This window comes from Acanthopagrus latus, chromosome 11 (assembly GCF_904848185.1).
Source record: "Acanthopagrus latus isolate v.2019 chromosome 11, fAcaLat1.1, whole genome shotgun sequence".
Lineage (NCBI taxonomy): Eukaryota > Metazoa > Chordata > Actinopteri > Spariformes > Sparidae > Acanthopagrus > Acanthopagrus latus.
Window position 1 is genome coordinate 15037682 of NC_051049.1, and position 19599 is coordinate 15057280.

The window sequence follows — 19599 nt, forward strand, 5'->3', positions numbered from 1 at the left end:
TTACCAATTTAGTAACCAGAAAAAACGAGTTAAACTGTTATTTCTTTAAATTATGAGCTGATGTTAGTCTTCTATAATGATAAACATCTATTTTTCAAACTGACCTCCTTTTCCTTGTTGTGTTTAGTCAGAGGTCAGCCGGGGGGTAAAATCTATTAATACCACCAGTTGGTGTGCTGAAAACCAGAACGAGGACGAGGCAATATGCAGAAGGCTGTTTATTGTGAAATGGCTTGCAGAGCTGACACTGAGCCTAAACCCCAAAGCTTTAAAATCACTGCTGTCTCTGAACAGATACACAACCTTGAGGAGGATGAATCTACTTTACACGTGAAAGACTCGGAGCCTGATCCAATCCCAGATGGTACTCTGCAGGTAGAGGGAGAGATTTTTTATGTCAACCGTCAACGACTGGCCCTGCAGAGTCCATACTTCAGGGCTCTGTTTTTTGGCTGTGGCATTGAGAGCACCAAAAGGAGAGCTGAGATCAAAGGTGTGGCTGTGAAGCATTTCAGGGTTTTGATGGAATACAGCAGGAAATCTAACCTGGCTCTGGACAGAGAAAATGTTCTGGGGATCCTTGAGACTGCAGACTTTCTACAGCTGGAGCGAGCCAGGCTGCTGTGCTGCAAGTTCCTTGAGCGTGAGCTGCATCTTAGTAATTGTCTTGGAATGATGGCCTACGCCTGGCGGCTGGGCTGCACTCAGCTCTACAAGGCAGCCAGACAGGTGGTGCTCTCACACTTCCCTGCTATTGTTGCTGAAGAGGACTTCCTTTCCCTGTCTAAGGAGACTATAGCAGACCTTCTTGCCAGCGACGACCTGGCCATCCATAAAGATGATCTGGCCCTGGAGGCCATCCTGCGCTGGGCGTCATTTGACCCGAAACGAGAAGAACATTTTCTGGAGCTCGTCGAGCTGGTGAGGCCTGAGTCGCTCTCCCTACCATTTATCACTGACCTTTTGACCAGAATGAAAAGCTCGGACCCCAGAGCCAAGCTCATCTGCGTGCTGAATGAACGTTTCCCGGCAGCTTGGTCCATGGGCAGGTCGATGAAGAGGACCAGAGCCAGAGAGACCCTCTTTGTCCTGGGCGGACCTCACGATCAGGAACAACAGGCTCTTTACCAGTTTCACCCACTGAGTGGTCGATGGCAGAGCTGCGCACCTCTGCAGAGGAAGAACCTCACACAGTACTCGGTAGCTGCAGTAGGTAATGGTTGAAGAATGAGAGTGGTGATGAAGAGGAGGATCAGGATGGAGCTGATGATGAGTCAGGGTCTGCATGTGTATTTATTCTTTATCTTAAGATGTATATTTAAAGGTACAGCGTGCAGGATTTAGGAAGATCTTTTGGTAGAGATTAAATACAATATTTATGATGGTTTTGTTAATGTATAACCACCCGAAACTAAGAATCTTTGTATTTAGTTATCTTACAATGAGCCTTTTAAATCAGGTCCTCTTCCATTCAGTTTGCCATGCTGCACCACCATGTTTCTACAGTAGCCCAGAATGGACAAACCGAACACCGACTTTAGAGAGGGACGTTTACATTGGTCGGGTGAGGGGTATTTCTTTGACTGCAATCTGCAACCTCCCACTAAATGCCCCTAAATCCTACACACAGGACCTTTAAATGCCATTAAACACATCATACAGTCATGCAATTCTGAACATTATGTTGCCTCTTGAACAAGAAGCATTTTCTGGCAAAAGTTTGAGAAGGCTGTTTGTGCCACAACATGTGGGTTGCTACCCGGCTTGTTTTCAACATGCATCATCAACATTTCATCATGAAATAGTCCTATAAATAAAGGCTTTCAATCTTTACCCAGGAGAGTGCTTTGGATTTTCCCTTTTTGAACTTGAACATTTTGTTCAAGGACTCCAGCTTTTTTCTGTCTGAGGATGACGCCTTTATTTTCTAATTCTCTCTTGGCGTAGGAGACAGTGTGGTTGTGACGGGCGGCTACTTCCGGGACGTGCTGTGGTTCTGTGTGGACTGGGTCAGGATATATGAATGTGGGAACCAGCGCTGGGTGGACGGGCCGGCCCTGCAGAAGTCCAGGCACAGCCACTGCTCCATAGGGCTGGACTCAGTGTTGTATGTCCTGGGGGGCAGCATGGATGAAGGGCTTGTAGCTGATGTGGAAAGGCTGGTCCTGGGGTCAGAGGAGGGCTGGGAGGAGGTGAGCTCCATGGATACAGCTGTGGAGAGGGCAGCCACCGCCGCCCTGGGGTCGTATATCTACGTCGCGTGTGGCCTGGATGAAAACGGGGAGGCGTACGGTGGAATTCAGAGGTATATGACAAAGGAGGATCAGTGGGATGTCATCTCCTATTCTCCATTTCCACGGTGAGTAAATATCCACCCTTCGGCTTTGATTCCCGACATTTACAAGCGGATATTTCAGTGATACTTGGTTGTGTGTCTCAGATATGACCTGGTTGCCTCAGAGCTCAACGGTGCCCTCTACCTGTTTGGGGGCCAAGCTCTGCGCTTTGACGTGGAGACGGATGAGTGGACCTTGCTGGAGGAAGATTGTCTGGACAGGAAGTTCTTCTCCGGCTGCACAACGGTCAGCAGCCAGATATACCTGGTTGGTGAGAGGAAGAGTAACAAAGCATTCCCGAACATGATTCTGATGGACCCTTATATAGACACTTGCATTGAGGTGGACGATGCCATACCCTGCCCCGTGCCCCTCAGAGGCTGTGTCACCATGAAAAACGTCACGTGATGGTGTGTGTGACGAGCATGAACGAAAATGCGTTAATCTAGTCTATGTCACACTGTTTGGAGTTATGTATAAGTGTACACTGGAAGTGTCATTCTTGCCTTAAACACATCTGCTTTAAAGCACTGTATTTTATATATTAACAAAGCACTCCTCGGCCAATGACCTGGGTATATCACATCACAGCTCAACCAGCGCTGCACTAGCTGCCAAGATGTTCCCCAGACAGCCAGCAAACTAATACTGAGATTAGGAAACTACCTTTCAAATTGTATGAATATTTACAAGGCTGGATGCACTGATCCATTTTTAATCAGTTTAAAGGAAAAGTTTGCCCAAACATTCAAATTCAGTCATCTACTCACTCCCATGCAGGTGACATGTAAGTAGGATGAAGTTTTGTTGTCTACAAAACATTTCTGGCGTATCACAGGAAAGCAGTGTTGCAGTGTTCCCCTGAACAGCTGAAGTAGATGGGCACACTTAAGAAACATAATATGGCTCTATGCTGTTTGTCTCCTGAAGCTCTAAGATTCCGAATTGATCTTAAAAAGAAGTTATTCACATACCCGAGATGCAGTTAAGCTTGTTCACCCACTTCTGACGGGGTGTGGGCCAACACCTTTACCTCAGTGGCTACAGCGAAAATTACATCTTTGAAATGATCTTAGGACTTTGGGATGCTTTGATAATGATGGACAAGCTATATAAAGCCATTTTTATGTTATTTAACTTGTTTTTTTTACACTTTATACCAAGTCCCCAACTACATCAGTTGTTCAGGAGAATGCTTCATCACTGTCTGTGGACAACGACACTTCATTTGGCTTTCTGGTATGGGGGTAGGTAATGATATTAATAATATTTGTGCTGTGGTTTGTTTATAGTGATATGTACAGTTTTGATGCATCTTTGCTTTCAGTTCAATTCAATTCAATTCAATTCAAAGGGGCTTTATTGGCATGCAAGTTTTACCAGCAATATTGCCAACGCATCTTATCCAAACTTCTGGACATTAACAATCAATTAACTTAACTTTGTTGTTGTTGCTTTTACTGTCTTATAGGCACAAGGCACCCATGAAAAAGAGAGCAACTGCTATCAGTGGGTCAGCCTGTATAAAGGATGAATGGATGAATGAATGAATGAAAGTGAGAATTTTCTTTCCAAATACACTTTTATGTAACAAGTCATGATTTGTATTAAACATTTTAAAAACTCAAAGGAACACAAACTCAAGAGAAGTCAGATCCTCTGTTTGAAGTGAGACACCAGTGATCATTTATTCAATATAAGTCTTTTATTAAACATTTTCAACTGGGCACACAGATCAACACAACTTTTGTGGTTTTCTGTCTGTTTTTAATTAGAAAAAGAAGCAGTATTCCAGTGGGGGCCATGGGAGTGTTATTCAGTGGATCAGCCCTTTTAGTGCGCTATAACTTGAATCCCACTGTGTGCCGTGGGCCCCAGTGCTATTTCCTGTTCAGAGTCAGACACAATCCTGCTTATACTCCTATCACACTTGTTTTTGTATAAAATCTGGTCAGTATGTAGACACAGGAGCCTCTCATCTTAAAGGTGCAATATGTGAGAATTGTCCACCTGCTAAATTCATGCTCTCAACAGGTACTGGCAGCATATCACCGGAGTAACTGCTAAGTGCTGCTAGCTGTAACCTGTTTATACATCCATGACTGCAGCTACGGTTAGCTTGTTAGCTCAGTCAGCCATGCACGTAGGTGGACTAATAGGGGGAGTGATTGTGTTCGCCACACTAGCGCAGGAGCTTTGGACAGTTTGGAAAAAGGGCCAGGGGCTAGCTGGTTAGCATGCTAACTTCAGTAAATGTGTCAGCAACACAAAACGTAGACTTTTTTTCTCTCTTTCCATATTGCACCGTTAAAGAGTTACTAAACTATGAAGACGTAATACCAGTATTTTGTAGGTAATGATTAAGTTTACAGTAGTTTGTCACTGTGTTTAAATACATACAGTCCACCTCTTGTTCCTTGTAATGCAGTCTTGTCATATCAAAATATTTCATCAACTTTTTAAATCATCACATTTCAGTAAGACTTGAGTTCATCTGAGCCGTAAAGCATTTGACCTTTTCAGACAACTCCACCATGTAAAATACCTCATGTTTCACTAATGCCCATTTGTGTGCAAACATCTCATGGCTTCTCTCCGCACCGCCAGTCTCACCCACATCTAAGACAGCAGTAAGACCTGGCCTTTGTGATCCTCCTCAAACACTGATTAATATTGAGTGCTCGTCACGGAGTAGTGTAAGAAAAAGAGAAACAGCAGCCAAGGCACAAAACTAAAGTTCAGTAGAGCAAACCTTAAACAAAAACCTCGTTGAGAAATCATGCTGCCGATCGCAATGATATTCAGAGTAGAAACACACACACGCACACACACACGGTTTAGGTCCGTAGTTCTAGGAGCAGTACATTTTTTTTTTTGTAAAGGCATCATTCTACCAGACGTGGGGTGTTTGGATTCTCTACATGGACGTGACATGTTCTTCTTTGTGCACCAGGGGGCGCCACATCTTTTCTAAAGTGTGAACTTAAACATAACGGACAAAATCAAACCCCATTGCAGAGAAACATAACTGTGTCATCCAGCTCTGCAATGGCCTTTCATATTCTGCCACAGATTAAAACAACATCAAAATGACCTGTTGAGTTCATTAAAAATAGAAATATAAAGTGGTTTATCGAAACATTTTACTCTATTCAGTGTTTTTAATAGTCTATGTACAGTGAACCATACTGTGGATACACAGCTGTGGTAGTTAATTACTTTTAAATTCTAGCTTTAGATTGCTCTGATTTAATCCTATTAAACCACATCTTACGTTAGAACAGTTTGATTCTGTATAAAATAACATTACGTTTTTAGAGGATAAATGCATTACAGCACAGTCCAGGTATGTATATCCTTATGTATTTACAAGCAGCGTATTATAGTACAATGAAAAGTATTAATACAAAATCTGTAAAACAACACATGTGACTTGTTCCTCAGCCTCCCTGTTGTGCCAATTACACATTTATCGTATGCAGGTGTGGGTGACAGTGTGCATATTTACAATCGTCTGTGCTTCTTCGCCCTTTTTTTTTTTTCATCAAGATAAACAGGATGCAGACTTACCCTGATCTGAAATCATCAGTGGACCGTGTTGGATGTACACAAGCCATATGCATTATACGTCAAACATTAGTTAATCTCCAACTGGCGGGATGAGAAGTAATTATAATTTTTTTTCCAGTGCGGTTTAGTAGACGTGGAAGGCGGCCTGCTCCACTATCTGGCCTTAGGCAGTCTGCTGTTTATGTTCCTTTGGTTGGTCAGGTTGTTAAGGACACAGTTGTTAGCCAGCGAGGCCAGTTTGGAGTTGATCGAACCCTTTCTTTGCTCCCAGCTGCGCTCGTCCCCTTCTTCCTCAGGCTCCTCCTCTTCATCTTCCACCTCACTCTCCACGTCGCTGCGTTCATCGCGCTCCACCTGTGGAGAAGCGAACACGTCCAATAAAACAAGTTCTTGGCACAGACATGACTGTCGCTCTGTTTTTCATTGACACTCCTCTCACCTTGCCCATGAACACAAACTTGTAGACCATGCGCAGGATGAGGTAAGCCCAGAAGATGTGCAGAGCTTGCAGCACCAGCAGCAGTGCATTGAAGAAGACATAACCCCCGAAGGGCTTGAAGAACTCTTGAGACACCAGCAGGGTTGAATATAGCACTCTGTGGAAGCAAACACAGTGAGGCCGAGTCAGTTTTTTTATCGGTCCCGCACCAAATTCTTCATCTTCTGGCAGAATGAAGGGATGGTAGGCCTGCTGTGATGTCACGTTGGTGGGGGAAAGAGAGAGAGAGGCAAACATGAAAAAGGACATCTGAGAGGATGCATGGGTGCTCCAGAGGAATGGAGCAGATCCTCCACAGTTCGAACAAAACCTTACTACACACAGCATTCAAAATGTGTTCCTGTGTAAGGGAAAATCAAAGTTTGAGTGGAAGCTGACTAGGACACCGACCCGCAAACCAAATATCCGCTGCATACTACTGCCAAAGTTTGAGGCTTCGTGTAATGGATCATATCCACACGGCAGCAATTTTCCTCTGGCATCACACTAAATTTGTATAAACATGGGGAATGTGACAAATCATTATCATCCTTTAACATTAGCTTGCAACCACTATCTAGCTAACATAACCGTTTGATAACATACAGTGTGTTTCACTTCCAGTTGTAAACATGAGGGTCCAAGACACGCTGACATTTAAGAATGAACGTAGACCTTTCTTATATCATATATCACTAATGGGCTTATAATGGGTCATCAAACATGTTGTTTTACTTTTGAAAAAATGGCCCCAAGTCCCAATGGATTTTCTCTCTACATAGTCTTTTCAGATGCTGATACATCACGAAGTAGATTCAACTTCAGGGCAACCCTATCTTCTCAACTTGACCATGGTGTCAGAGGGAAATGGCCGCTGTGTGAATATGATCTAAGTCATTGGTTTGTTGTCTGGGAAATATCAACATTTGGCAATAAAATTGAATTTCCAAACTGGAAAACATGATGTGTCACCTGCCAGGAAACACCACCAGCCTCGTCACCAGGAAGACCAGAGCGAAGACGACAAACAGCGAGTCACACGTCCTCCACCAGCCGGCGTAGTGAAGCATCTTGGCAGACTTTCAGAAGAAAAAGTACCTTAGTTATTTAGTTATCAATAATCATAAAAACCTGTGCAGCTTGTATCTATGACTCATCTCTACATACAACCCTCAGCTTTATGCTGATACAGTCTCTACATTTATAGTGAATGGCCAAAATGATGTAGTACTTTAAAGTGAATACAGGAAAGTCTCCCTAACTCCCACCTCCCTACCCTCACATTATGCTGCACATTCACTTAATCATCCAATTTTCAATAAAAGGAACAAAAAAACGTTCAAATACTGCCTCCAGTCATGATTTAAGTAGAAATCCCCGAAACAGTGTTGAAAATTAAAAGGAAGTGAAAAACTTCTGCTCCCAAATGGATTTCTATCACTTAAATGACTTGATATAAAAATGAACAGCAGAACAGAGATGAATGAATTCAAGTGATAAAGTTCAGGATATATTTTCATGGGCCGGGATCCAATTAGAGTTACAACAATTAAACAAACTGTTCAATTAATCGCCGCCTATTTTGATAACTGATCAATAGGAATTTTTTTTTGAGAAAAAGTCATATTTCTCTGATTCTCGCTTCATAAATGTTAAATATTTTCTTGTTTCTTTACTCCTCTGTGACAGCACACTGAATGTCTTTGCATTGGGGCACAATGATCAACTTTTTTCACAGTTTTCAGATTTTATAGACCAAGCAACTAATCTATTAATTGAGAAAAAATTATTGGCAATTTGCAATTGAGATCAATTGTTAGTTGCAGCCCTACAAAGCCCCAGTCTTGATTTCCAGATTTTATCGGTGAAATGTGACACACGAGAAAATCAACCTCATAAAACCGAGGACAATGGATCCTTTGTCTCTCCAAAGAACTTGCAGGTTATCATTTTACAGCCACACAGGGTATCTTTTACTTTATTTTAGCCATTACCCATAATGCTTCTCTGTGCACAGCTCAGTTCATGCAGATGCACCGTGACCTCGCATCTGGCATAAACAGGAAAACTTTCGCAGAGAAAAATAAACAATGGCTGTATTCAAGTCAAGTTCCCCGTGGCCATTGCGCAATATTTTTTGGCATTTCAAAGCACCCGATTCAACTTTCAATGCATTTGGCTGACACGTTTTTGCATTTCCTCCTTCCCTTTTCTCAAACTCGATTTTCCATCGTGAAAGCCGGCTGGTTTACCTCCAGAAGGAAGTCGGAGGAGTCGTGCAGCAGCATCACTAGAGTGCCAACCCTCACAAAGTTGGCACAGTAGGAGAAACCGATGAGGAATATGGTGGCGATGTGATGAATCACCTGCTCCTTGAAATCCTGGAACACACACGCAGACCACACAGTATGAGGAAGAGGTACAGCAGCAAATCGGAGACTTCAGCAGCTCTCCGTCTGTGGTCTGGCTCATCACTTGTGTTAAAGTAGTGGGACGGCACATTTACATGAAGTCTTGAGTGATTTGCTGTTTAAGCTTAAATGTCTTTGATCAGCAGATTGGAGCTTCTGGTAAATCACACAAAACCGTCTAAGCGGACATCATTTAGGAAACTGCTTAAGAGAGCTGCAGCAATCATCTCAAATATTTTCCTTAAAAGACATGAACATGAAATAGATGAATTACAGTGATTATTTTCTGTAATTTCTGTATATAAAGCTGCTTGGCAATACAGCAAAAATCTAAGGAGTCTGAGGAGTTTAGAGGACATTTTAGATGAGTCTGGGGTCAATCAATTTCCTTCTTCTTTGTTTATTTAAGTCAAATTTACAGAAGCCTATGTGCTGATCTCCAACTAAAGATTTTACATCCTGCAAAACTCCATTTCAAAAAGAGAGCAAAGGCAAAGTAAACAAAGTTGTGATGTAACAGCAGATAATCCAGAGCATGATCCGTATTAAGTTTAATCTAGCGAGGGAAAAACAACATTTGGATCACACTGTGAAAAAAAAAAGAAAAAAGAAACAGTTGGCTGTTTGGTTTTGACCATTTGACTAAATGTTAGAATCTCAGGAACAAAATGTGAAGAAACTGTCAGAAAACCAGCAGGATGTTTGTGAAGTGTAAATGTGATACATCCTTGCAAATGACGCTCACACTCACTTTTCGCTTGACGTCCACGGAGACGCACAGAAGCAGCGACAGATAGAAGCCCATCTCTAAGATGTAATACCAGTGATGAGCCTCGGCCACCGGCTACAGAACGAGAGGAAGAGAGAGAAACAGTGAGTCAGTGTATTAGGTTCAGTTGTCTGTGGCTGCAGCAGAAATATTTCCATCATCCTGCTTATCTGTGAAGCCTCGGGAAAACATACTGTACATGCATGCTAATGCTAAAAGAGAAGAGGGAACTGATATTGCACAGTGACTTTCCTCCTGCATCCAATGATTTGTGGTGTTTGTGGGGGAATGGGACCCCCACAAGTGCCCTTTGTCTTAAAGGAGACATATTATGCTTATTTCCAAGTTCATAATCTTGTTTTGGGTTACTATTAGAATAGATTACCTGCTTTAATGCTCAAAAATCACATCAGTTTTCTCATACTGTCCATGCTGCAGCACTGCGTTCCCCCTCTGTCTGAAACGCCTCCTGTGATTGGTCAGCTGGCACACGCCTGAGCCAACACAGCAAACAACAGCAGAGCAGCTGCGCTAAATCAATTCTTATGTGCCCAACTAGCCGTAAGGTTGTCTGTTACGCAAATGTGTGACATTGTGATGTCGTGTGATGTCACGCAATTAAAGGCGAGGCTACTGACGAGGCGTTTCGGGAGCAGTGTTTTCTGTGGGAGAGAGGAGCTCTTGTTAAAGCAGACCTTGATCTTTAAACTTTCAAGATCTTTTACAAAGCAAAACAAACGATACCAAACACTGAAGGAAAAGAAAGAAACAAAAAAGCATAAAATGTCTCCTTTCAAACTCCACAGGATTCCCACCGACTGAGCATTTACAACTTCCCTCTGTCTGGTTCAGTGTGTAAGAAAGCTGCAGCTCAGATCAGATTCAGATCAAGGATTATGGTAGTTTACTACCTCAACACCTCTCGCAGAACACACAGCATTCAAAGTGTGCAGAGCTGGAAGCGAACAGGAAGTTGACTGAAGCATTTAACCTCAGGACACACACCCTGTCTCTCTATCAGAGGCCACAAGACCTCATAAAAGGAGAGAAGGTCAGCAGCAGTGACGCCTTCAGGAGCTGCAATCAGTCAAACAGCAGATACAGAAAGCTTTGCATTTGTTCTAGAGTTTTCTGTTCGGGGGCCATGACCCCACGAGGAATGTCGACCTGCAGGCACAACTAACTGTTATCAACGCAGCAGCGACATTCGCTTTTCAAACTCAGACCTGGAAATGCAAAAGCATTCAGGCTGACTGTTAAAGGAAGTGAAGGAATGCGGATGAAAGTTGGTGGGTGGGTGGAGTGTACACACCAAAGTGTGTTAGAGAGTGTTCTGTGGAGAAATCTTTGAACACGGGCTAAAGCCTTTGTTTTGTTGGGTCCCTCCCAGCCATTGTTTTTCCTTCTCACTTTTCTTTTAAGTGTGCGGGTGTACATCCTTGTTGTGCGAGAGACAAGGTTGAGTTTTGTTGTTTTAAAGCTATATGCAGAGAATCTCTTATTCTCACAACCAATAAATCTGTCATTCACTTTTCAAGCGTATAAATGGTCAGAAAAAAGTGACAAATGGCCACTGCAAGTTCAAAATCATACTTTCACCAGATGTCTTTCGTCTAACTGATAGTTAAAAGCCAAAGAAACTCAGTTTAAAATGAGATGAGAGGGCATGATCTGATGTATCTGATGTAAGTGTGTAAAACAACTAAAAGGTATTACTGGCGTTTCTGATATGAAACAAAAGCACACAATATTACCTATTTATGAGGCTCAGTTTTTATAACAATATCAACACTATAATTTAAAATCATGCCATGTTCTGCTCACCTGTTTGGGATAACCCCTCCAACACTCGCTGTGGTCCCAGAACCACGGAGCCTGGAAGATCAGACAACCATCAAACCATACGAAATCACGATACTCAAAATCATCCCACTTCTTTCTTTTTTTTTTTTTTTTTTTTTAAACACGTCATATTTGCATCAAAGCAGTGCTTCTCTTTCAAAAGAAAAAGAAAGCGACTAACAGACTTACATTAATTAAAGAGCCGAGCCCTGCAGCGAACGCTACGAGGTAGAAGACAAAACGCCAGCTGCACAGATAAAAATAAACACCATCGTTTGTTAGAGGCTAATTCAAACCAGTCAATTAGTTTTCATCAGGACATATTGGAACATACTCCAGAGCAGCACTGCGTATTCACATGAATATATTTCAACATGCTAAATTATTCTGGTGTCGGTCCCTTTTAGAAAGAAAATCTAAGTCTTAAGGCATTTTATACCAGAATGTGAGACTTTGGATATTATTTGCTAAGGACATCTGCATTAAAATATGGCTTCTCAAGGGGCATTGTCTAAACTAAAGCAAGAAACACACTCTGAGATGTAAGATCTGCACCTGGCAATACACATATCAAACTGAGCATCAACTACGCATCAACCACACAACATCATGGAACATGACATCAGTCAACTCTGCTGATCAGCCGACAGTTTGAAACATCCATTTATCATTTAAAATGACTGAAGACGACGGACGAACACAGCAGTGTTTGGAAAAAAATGAAAACTCACGAGGCTTCGCAGAACTTTTTGGTGTTGCTGGGGCGGTCCTGGTTCCTTCGCTGTCTGAACCAGGTCTGGATCTTTCTCTGGGAGAGTCCACACTGCTTCGACAAGCTCACCACCTCGCTCTGAATACACAAACACAGACAGATGATCACATATACAGTGTGGGTGCACACATACAGGCTTGGAGTTCACTTGAGACAATGAACATGATTCCCTGACGTGAGAAAGAACCAGAGCTCCTTGCTGATCTTCCAGACAGCTGTGTTAGAAGTTTCATTACAAGAATATTCGTGGATTATTTGCTCTTTCTTAAAATGATAAAATGAGCCTCTGCACCCACTTATGACAGAGGGAGTGCTAACACTTTTAGCTTAGAGGCTACAGTGAAGATTTAGCCTTTAGAAATGTATATGTGTGTAACGTCTTTACACATTCATTTGGGACCTCAGGTCTTTTCTGGAGACTTGGATTACTTCAAACAAGCTATATAGAGCCATTTCAGTTAAGTTTATTCCCATTATGTATTTTTTTTTGCACATTTTAGCACCTGCTCTATTTCATCATCCTTTTATACTTCACACAGGCTTGTGGAACTGCTGTGTGAGGAGAAATTGTAATTGTTATACTTGTGTTGCATTAAAGGACAGAAATTGCAGTGAAAAAAGACTGAAGCGCCGACATTTTCCCCCCGACTGTATCGCACAAATGCATGTTACGAATAAATAACAGCAAAGTTCCTCCGACTGGTGCTCCAGGTAAAATTAAAGTGCATGCACATGAACATACAGACAAACAGCACAGAACAGTTCTCGCGGAGCAGTGCATTTTTCATTTGACGTGCCAAGTCCCGCCTGGTGCAGAGCACTGGCTTGTCTGCACAGGAACAGCCGTGTCGCAATGCCAGACGAAACCAGGAGCAGGGTGGAGAGTCACCACGCGAACCTGGACGCGTCTGATAACTCGCCTGCACCTGTGCACCTGAGAGCAACATATTCTGTGCGCACTTGTAAGCGTACAGTAACCACATTGTCGTCGAGCTATTTTTGATGCAGGGGTTAACTCCAGGTTCTGATTAGTTCCACGGAGGGAAACGTTGAGGTGATAATGGTAACTGACGAGGACAGACAGCATGAAGGAGGTGGAGCCGTTTGAAGAAGGAAACACTTTCTCACATTTCTTCTTCTCACACCTATAACAACACATTTACATTTCCTGTATCGTGACTAATCACTGTGGCTTTGTAACACACCAGTCACTAAGATTCAATGTGAGTCTAGTCCGGAGACTCCTTTTATCAGTTCCTTGCTCGGAGACAACTCATCCAGATAAAACTGGCAAACAATCGAGCGCTTCAGCCAAGATGCAACTGCACTCACGACGTGCTAACAGAAACTGCGCCAGTTCAACAACACTTCTATCGTTTAACTTTCTGCATTTTGGTTTGCACACGTATTCAAGCCTCTAATGAGCCGGCTAATGAGACAAGCTCTGCATTTACCTTCATTGTACCTGACTATTCCAGACGCATTTGGCATTATGAGAGGGAAGGGCTCATGGTGAGAACTCCCATGAAGCTTTGCATCTGCTCTGCGGGGTTATCTCTGCGGAGACATGCACTAGTTTGACATGAAAAACCACTTTCAGACACAGTTCTGTCTCCTCCCACTGTCACCTGGGGAGGTTTGGTATCAGAAGAATTGGGGACATAATGACACCAAAGATCAAGAAAAGCATGTTTATATCAATCAATGCACATTTTACATTTAATTTATTTTTAATGTTGCCAGTTTATGTTTTTGCCCATGTGTGTTTTTTTGACTGAGTGATTGGTGGGTTGGTTTGTCAGCAGGATTAAATAAAAAGTGCTGAACAGATTTCCATGAAACTTGGATGAAGGATGGGTCTCGGCCCAGAATGGACCCAGTTATCTTTTGGTGAGAATCTGGATAAAGGGATGAATCCAGGAGTTTGTTAACATTGCAAGATGTTTTTCAACATTTTGGTTAATTTCTCAGGGAATGATAAATTGATCTTGATGAAAAAATCCGGCTGGTGTCTATGTGTGAGTACCATTTGATCTGAATCCAATTTGATATGTAGATCAAGCAGATTTAATGTTTTTTATCTGATATTAGATAGATTAAAGGGGACTGTTGAGCTTTGGCAAGGGTATGCTTAACACCTGTCCAGGGACTACAGATGAATATAGCCTCTTGGCCAACTCTGGAGCATTTATATTAAAGTTTATTAATGTGAACTCTGCCTGTTAAATAAACCAACAAATTCAAGATACATACGCATCGTTACTAAAAACAGCAATGTCTATTGCTGCTGTTTTTGGTGGCAGTACTTTTTTTTTTTACCCCAAGTCTACAGATCCTCCTCTCATGCCATGTACAGCCCCAACAAGATAATGGCTGCCTTTATGTAGCCTGTGAAGTCAACCTCGGGGCACAAAAGTGCTCCCTGCAGCTCGCAAAGCTTTTCGCTGTGAGTGCAGAGCAATAACTGAGAGCTATCCAGATAAAAGCTATCCGGTTAAGAGTTTTTAGTGAGTAAACCAAGATGTAAAAATAGTGGGGACTGAAATAAAAGAAGTTTTCGGTAAAAAAAAAAAAAAAAAAAGAGAAAGAGCAGGAGATGAATACTAACTTGCGATGGTTGCCGACTGTTGTGTTTGTAGAAGGTCTCCAGCTTTGGGATGGATGCGGCTCGAATCTGAACCTGGTCCTTCACACCTAAATATCTGCTTAATGGGACGCCGATGAGCCTGAAACCAGAAAACGGGAGAGAGAGAGATAAAAAAAAATGTCTTAATAGCATAACAGACTGGATTATAACTCTAGAGGGATTAAAATGAGATGACATCAACAGATGTCCAGTGTGATCCTACAACAGTACAGAGCAGAGCGATGGCAACACGATCGCTCATTATGCTGCTCCTGACAGCCTGCGGAGCCGCTCCCATGGGCGTATTGTGACATTTGGCGAGACTGACTTTGTCATTAGCTGATACGGCATCAAGAGATACTTGATCGCCGTGTGTGTGTGTATGTGTGTGTCACACAGAGACAAAGAAGAGTAACAACAATGTGATAAGCGCCGGAGAGCTGTTCTGATACATACGTGTGTGTGTGTGTTTGTGTTTGTGTGTGTGTGCGCGCACGTGCATAATCACATGTGTGTAACTCTAGATCAGAGATAATCATGCTGAAGTGGGCAGGAGGGGAGAGATCAGAGGGAATGAGAAGGTCAGGATAGCTTTACACTGAGACAAGCAGGGTCTCTGGTTACAGGAGCGTTTAACTGACACACACACACACACACACACACACACACACACACACACACACACACACACACACACACACACACACACACACACACACACACACACATATACACACACCCTTACCCTGGTACAGGAAACAGCTGCGGCCTGGGACGATCAAATGAAGACACACCTTTTCTAACCTTCCACCTGACTGACAGCTCCTCAGACGTAAACAACTTCACTGTCCTCCATTCACACACTGTCGTCTAACGCATTCAGCATATGCTACTACTCACTGGCCCGTCCTCTGCTACCAACACATCTAATGTTACTATTCTGCTATTAGATACCTGATGAATGCTACTAATCATACGCGTCAACTTTCAGACAGGTAATGTGGCAGCTGATAAGGGAATGCACGCAAACACAAGCTCTTATCTTTTCATACATCGCAGGTCTTTGCAGGTCAACCTCAATTCTCATCCTGCTGCCAGCAGAACTGGTTACAGTGTAAATGTACAGGTAAGATGAGAAATTACATCAGCCTTATTGTTCAGCATCAATTTACAGTCACACACTGCTAATCTGAGCAGACACCACATTATTAAAGGTATAATGTGTAGGAATTCTGCATTAAAATGTATAAAAAAACGACTAGACCTTTGCTCTATATTACTTTTAATTTAATCCCAAATGATTCCAACAAACCCAGAGAAATCTAAATGTTTACTAGAGGTAACTTGGATGGCTGTTGCTAGGGAAATCTGTGAATATGACAAAACGTGACATGAATAAAACTTGAAAATATTGCCCCTGTCCAGACCTTCTGGAGGAACAAACACCAAGTGCCACACCAGACCCTGATGTTTACCAACAGGAGGAGAGCTCAAAGATTACCTTTTAATTTCAGGGATTTCAAAATTGATTTATCTTCACTCCTGTTTATCAACCTGACTGCAGCCGTGATCCACGGAGGTGACCTCCATTGTCGGATGTATTCTACTATACAGAGAGGAGAGACAGAAAAGACGACAAAGAACTGGATCCCCTGGTGAGTGCTAAGTTCCCTAAGAGCTGACCTGAACACAAACACATAGACACAAACAGGCCTGGTGCGTATCGTGACTTGCTAGCTTATTTTTGTCATTTGTTTTAATCAAGTGTTAAACCTCTTTGAGCTTTAATGGTGAACCTTTACGTGCTCAGTCATGTTAAGTATAGCCCTGGATATATGCATCTTAATGGCAGCATTCACTGTAATGTAAGTTTTAATGGAAGTGATATGTGAAAATGTGGAAGTGATTAATATTTAATAGAAGTATTCACTGTAATGTGAGTTGTTTTGCTCGACCAACAGTCTAAAACCAAGTCAGTTTGATTAATTATATAAGCAGTACATTCTATATTTAAGAATCTGGAAGCATCACTTTTATTCTGCTTTTTTTCTGATGTCGATGAATTGCTCTTTAGCCTTGAATGCAGTTACCTGCTTGAAAAGTTGATTACAATCCACCTGCTGTTGCTCAAACACATTTTTTTTTTTTTACAGGTGTGCCCGTTGTCATTATCACATACTGAAGAAAAGATTGTCACTCGTCATGACGACAGAGGTGTTTTGGCCCTGTCTGAGAAGTCTCTTAATGCGTCAGCAGGATTATCATAACAAGCCTGTCTAGGGATTTACTGTAAAGTTTTTTCCCCATCTGAGCACAAAGCAGCGGATGTTCACTTCGACTGTAATTAGTGCCCATGGATCAGTAGGTGTTCCCTATAGAAGTGCAGTGTGCTTTTGGAGCTTCATCATCTATAAAGACAGCACCACCCTCCTCGTTGCTATATCACAGTTACCATCCTCTTGTTCCTCCGACACCTACATCACATTCTATACGGCTGAGCTCAGTCCCTCTGGGAGCAGAGAGGCCTTTTACACAGTCAGCAGCTAAAATCTGTCTACTCATGACGCTCGCCTCCCTCTGCATGTCTGATCTATACCCTCCATCCAAAGGGGGCACTAATGAAGGGTAAAGGAGCCATTATCCTGTGCCACAGAGGCAGTTTAGATGTTAGGAAAACAGCCTGTCAGCCGACCAGCATGGCCAGCACGATTTCCCCCCTGTACCGGTGACCCTAATGAAACGCACAGTGACTTTCAGTGAACATTAACGGAAACCTTTGGGATACAGCATAACAAAATAAATAACCGTGGTCTAGTAATTTTTAGACAGAAATATCACACATTACATCTTTAGGATCACAGCTGGCGGTCCACCGTAAATACTGAACACTCACTGCTCCAGTGAGTCAAACAGAGCAGATGTCATAGTTACTGACAGTGACGAGAAAAGTAAATCCTGCACCTGTGATTTCATGATCCAGCTGTGATGGGAGGCTGCTGTGTCTCACCTCTCAAACACATATCTGAGGGCTATGAAGGCAAAGGCCAGCGGCAGGGTGTAGATAAGATCCCTGGGTAGAGGAAAGCGGCCCTCGTCCTCCGTCATCTCAATGTCCTTCCAGCGCACACCAGGAGGGAGCCAGAACTCCTCCCGCATCAGCCACTCGTTTAACAGGGCCTCCATCCTGAGGGGAGCAGAAGAGTGTTTCATGTGAGTGTTTGCTGGGCTCTCGCATGCAGACCTCGCCTCTTGAAACATTAATGCCTCATTCATATTTATGCCAAACAGCAGCTGAGACCCTCAACACGTTAAAGGACACACAGGCGGAGCAAAGCAGCACTTAGCATGTTCACGCTTGATCTAGATGAACAATTCTGTATGATGTTGCTTTAAGTTTCCCAGAGCTTGAGGTGAGGTCTTTAAATTGTTCGTTGTAGTCACCAAACAGTCCAAAACCCAAAGATATTCAGTAGGGCTGCAGACCACTGAATTAACTGCTAATAACTTTGATGATTAACTGAGTCAAAATCATGTAATCACAGCTTCTTAAATGGGAATAATTTGTGGTTTCTTTACTCCAGTTTGACTAAACTAAGTCAGCAAACCAAGACATCTGAAGACGTCATCACTGATTTAAAAAAAACAAACTATTTTATGACAGTTTTAAGACAATAAAACAAGAAAATAATTTTAAAAAACTGTCCATCACTTAATCTAAACATTAGTTACAGTCCTGACACTTGGTTTACGGCCGTATATGACTTTAAAAATAAAAAAAGAGCGAATATCCAAATTAGAGAAGCTGAAACAGTGTAAGTTTGTCACATGTGCTTGAAACAATGAATGATCACAAAAAAGCTCTATCCATCGGTTTGTTCAGGAAGCAACAAGAGGAAGACACGACAGTTAGATACCACAGAGCACAGAAGGACAGCCAAAACAAGCAGCCTTGGAGGGCCTGGATCCAGGCATGAGTCTGTGCATGCAACCCCGACAAAACCTGAACCACGCAGCCTCGATTCTAGTAGAAACGCACGCACACACACATGCACGCACACACGCATTTATAAACACACACGCATTTATAAACACACACATGCGCATTTATAAGCACATACACACACACACACACACACACACACACACACAGAGAGAAAGAGACAGACACATTAACACACAGACTCCACCACCTCGCAGCTGATCGATCAGAGTTTTAAAAGCTGCTTCCTGCATCGTCACATTGATCGTCATATCGATCACAGCGGTGCAGCCTGGCAGCGTGTGTTACAGCCTCCATGCAGCCCGCTGCCGAGAACTCAACACAACAGCCAGCCAGCGCACGACAACAACACACCGTCCCCTGCAGACACAACAACATCGGGTTACCGCTAAAAAAAAACAAAAAACAACAACAACAAAAAAACACGCAGCGTGTTATTAGAAACAATCCGGAGAAGTGAAGTGAAGGCTGCCGCTACAGGACAGCTGCCCTCTCACATCCTCCATGTCCCCGAGCAGCCCCTCCGACAAACAGCCTGCGTCTGACCGCACACGACTCCGCGTCCGATTCCACAAACACAAGGAAAAGAAAGCCCCGCTGTATTCCCAACTACGAAATATTAAATGCGACATCGCCGTTACCTGCCCGCGCTCCTGAGGATGAGAAGCGTCCAGCGGCGAATGGATGAGAGAGGAGGAGCGAGTTTGACGCAACTTGCTCCTGCTGAGGGCGGAGAGAGGCAGCACCGCCTGCTGCCACCACCACCATCACAACCATCATCACCGCCACCACCAT

General features: G+C 42.9%; 2 protein-coding genes across 6 annotated transcripts; one reads left to right on the forward strand and one right to left on the reverse strand.

The window, feature by feature from the left end:
* Positions 1-81: 81 nt before the first annotated feature.
* Positions 82-3862, forward strand: LOC119029018 (kelch-like protein 23). Its single transcript, XM_037115525.1, has 3 exons — positions 82-1213; positions 1948-2359; positions 2441-3862. Exons 1-3 carry the CDS (start codon positions 205-207, stop codon positions 2742-2744), a joined length of 1725 nt encoding a protein of 574 aa, XP_036971420.1. The 5' UTR covers positions 82-204; the 3' UTR covers positions 2745-3862.
* Positions 3863-3993: 131 nt separating this feature from the next.
* cers4a (ceramide synthase 4a) lies at positions 3994-19577 on the reverse strand. 5 transcript variants are annotated; one of them, XM_037115529.1, is made up of 11 exons: positions 19446-19577; positions 17812-17988; positions 14787-14904; positions 12138-12256; positions 11596-11653; positions 11389-11439; positions 9547-9639; positions 8637-8765; positions 7357-7463; positions 6346-6502; positions 3994-6260 (listed from the first exon to the last, which is right to left on the reverse strand). In XM_037115529.1, exons 2-11 carry the CDS (start codon positions 17985-17987, stop codon positions 6060-6062), a joined length of 1209 nt encoding a protein of 402 aa, XP_036971424.1. In that variant the 5' UTR covers position 17988; positions 19446-19577; the 3' UTR covers positions 3994-6059. The 5 variants fall into 5 exon arrangements, with proteins under 5 accessions (XP_036971424.1, XP_036971423.1, XP_036971425.1 ...); XM_037115528.1 differs by lacking the exon at positions 19446-19577 and adding an exon at positions 19302-19383; XM_037115530.1 differs by lacking the exon at positions 19446-19577 and adding an exon at positions 18995-19225.
* Positions 19578-19599: the final 22 nt, after the last annotated feature.

Excerpts from the sequence above, each read along its gene's own strand:
- LOC119029018 (XM_037115525.1), top strand. The coding sequence starts at position 205 with ATGCAGAAGGCTGTTTATTGTGAAATGGCTTGCAGAGCTGACACTGAG. Across the intron at positions 1,214-1,947 it reads GTACTCGGTAGCTGCAGTAG|GAGACAGTGTGGTTGTGACG; the intron begins GTAATGGTTGAA and ends CTCTTGGCGTAG. Across the intron at positions 2,360-2,440 it reads TCCTATTCTCCATTTCCACG|ATATGACCTGGTTGCCTCAG; the intron begins GTGAGTAAATAT and ends TGTGTGTCTCAG.
- cers4a (XM_037115526.1), bottom strand. The coding sequence starts at position 18,077 with ATGAATGAGGCATTAATGTTTCAAGAGGCGAGGTCTGCATGCGAGAGC. Across the intron at positions 11,440-11,595 it reads GGCTCGGCTCTTTAATTAAT|GCTCCGTGGTTCTGGGACCA; the intron begins GTAAGTCTGTTA and ends CTGATCTTCCAG. Across the intron at positions 6,503-7,356 it reads CTGGTGGTGTTTCCTGGCAG|AGTGCTATATTCAACCCTGC; the intron begins GTGACACATCAT and ends TTGCTTCCACAG.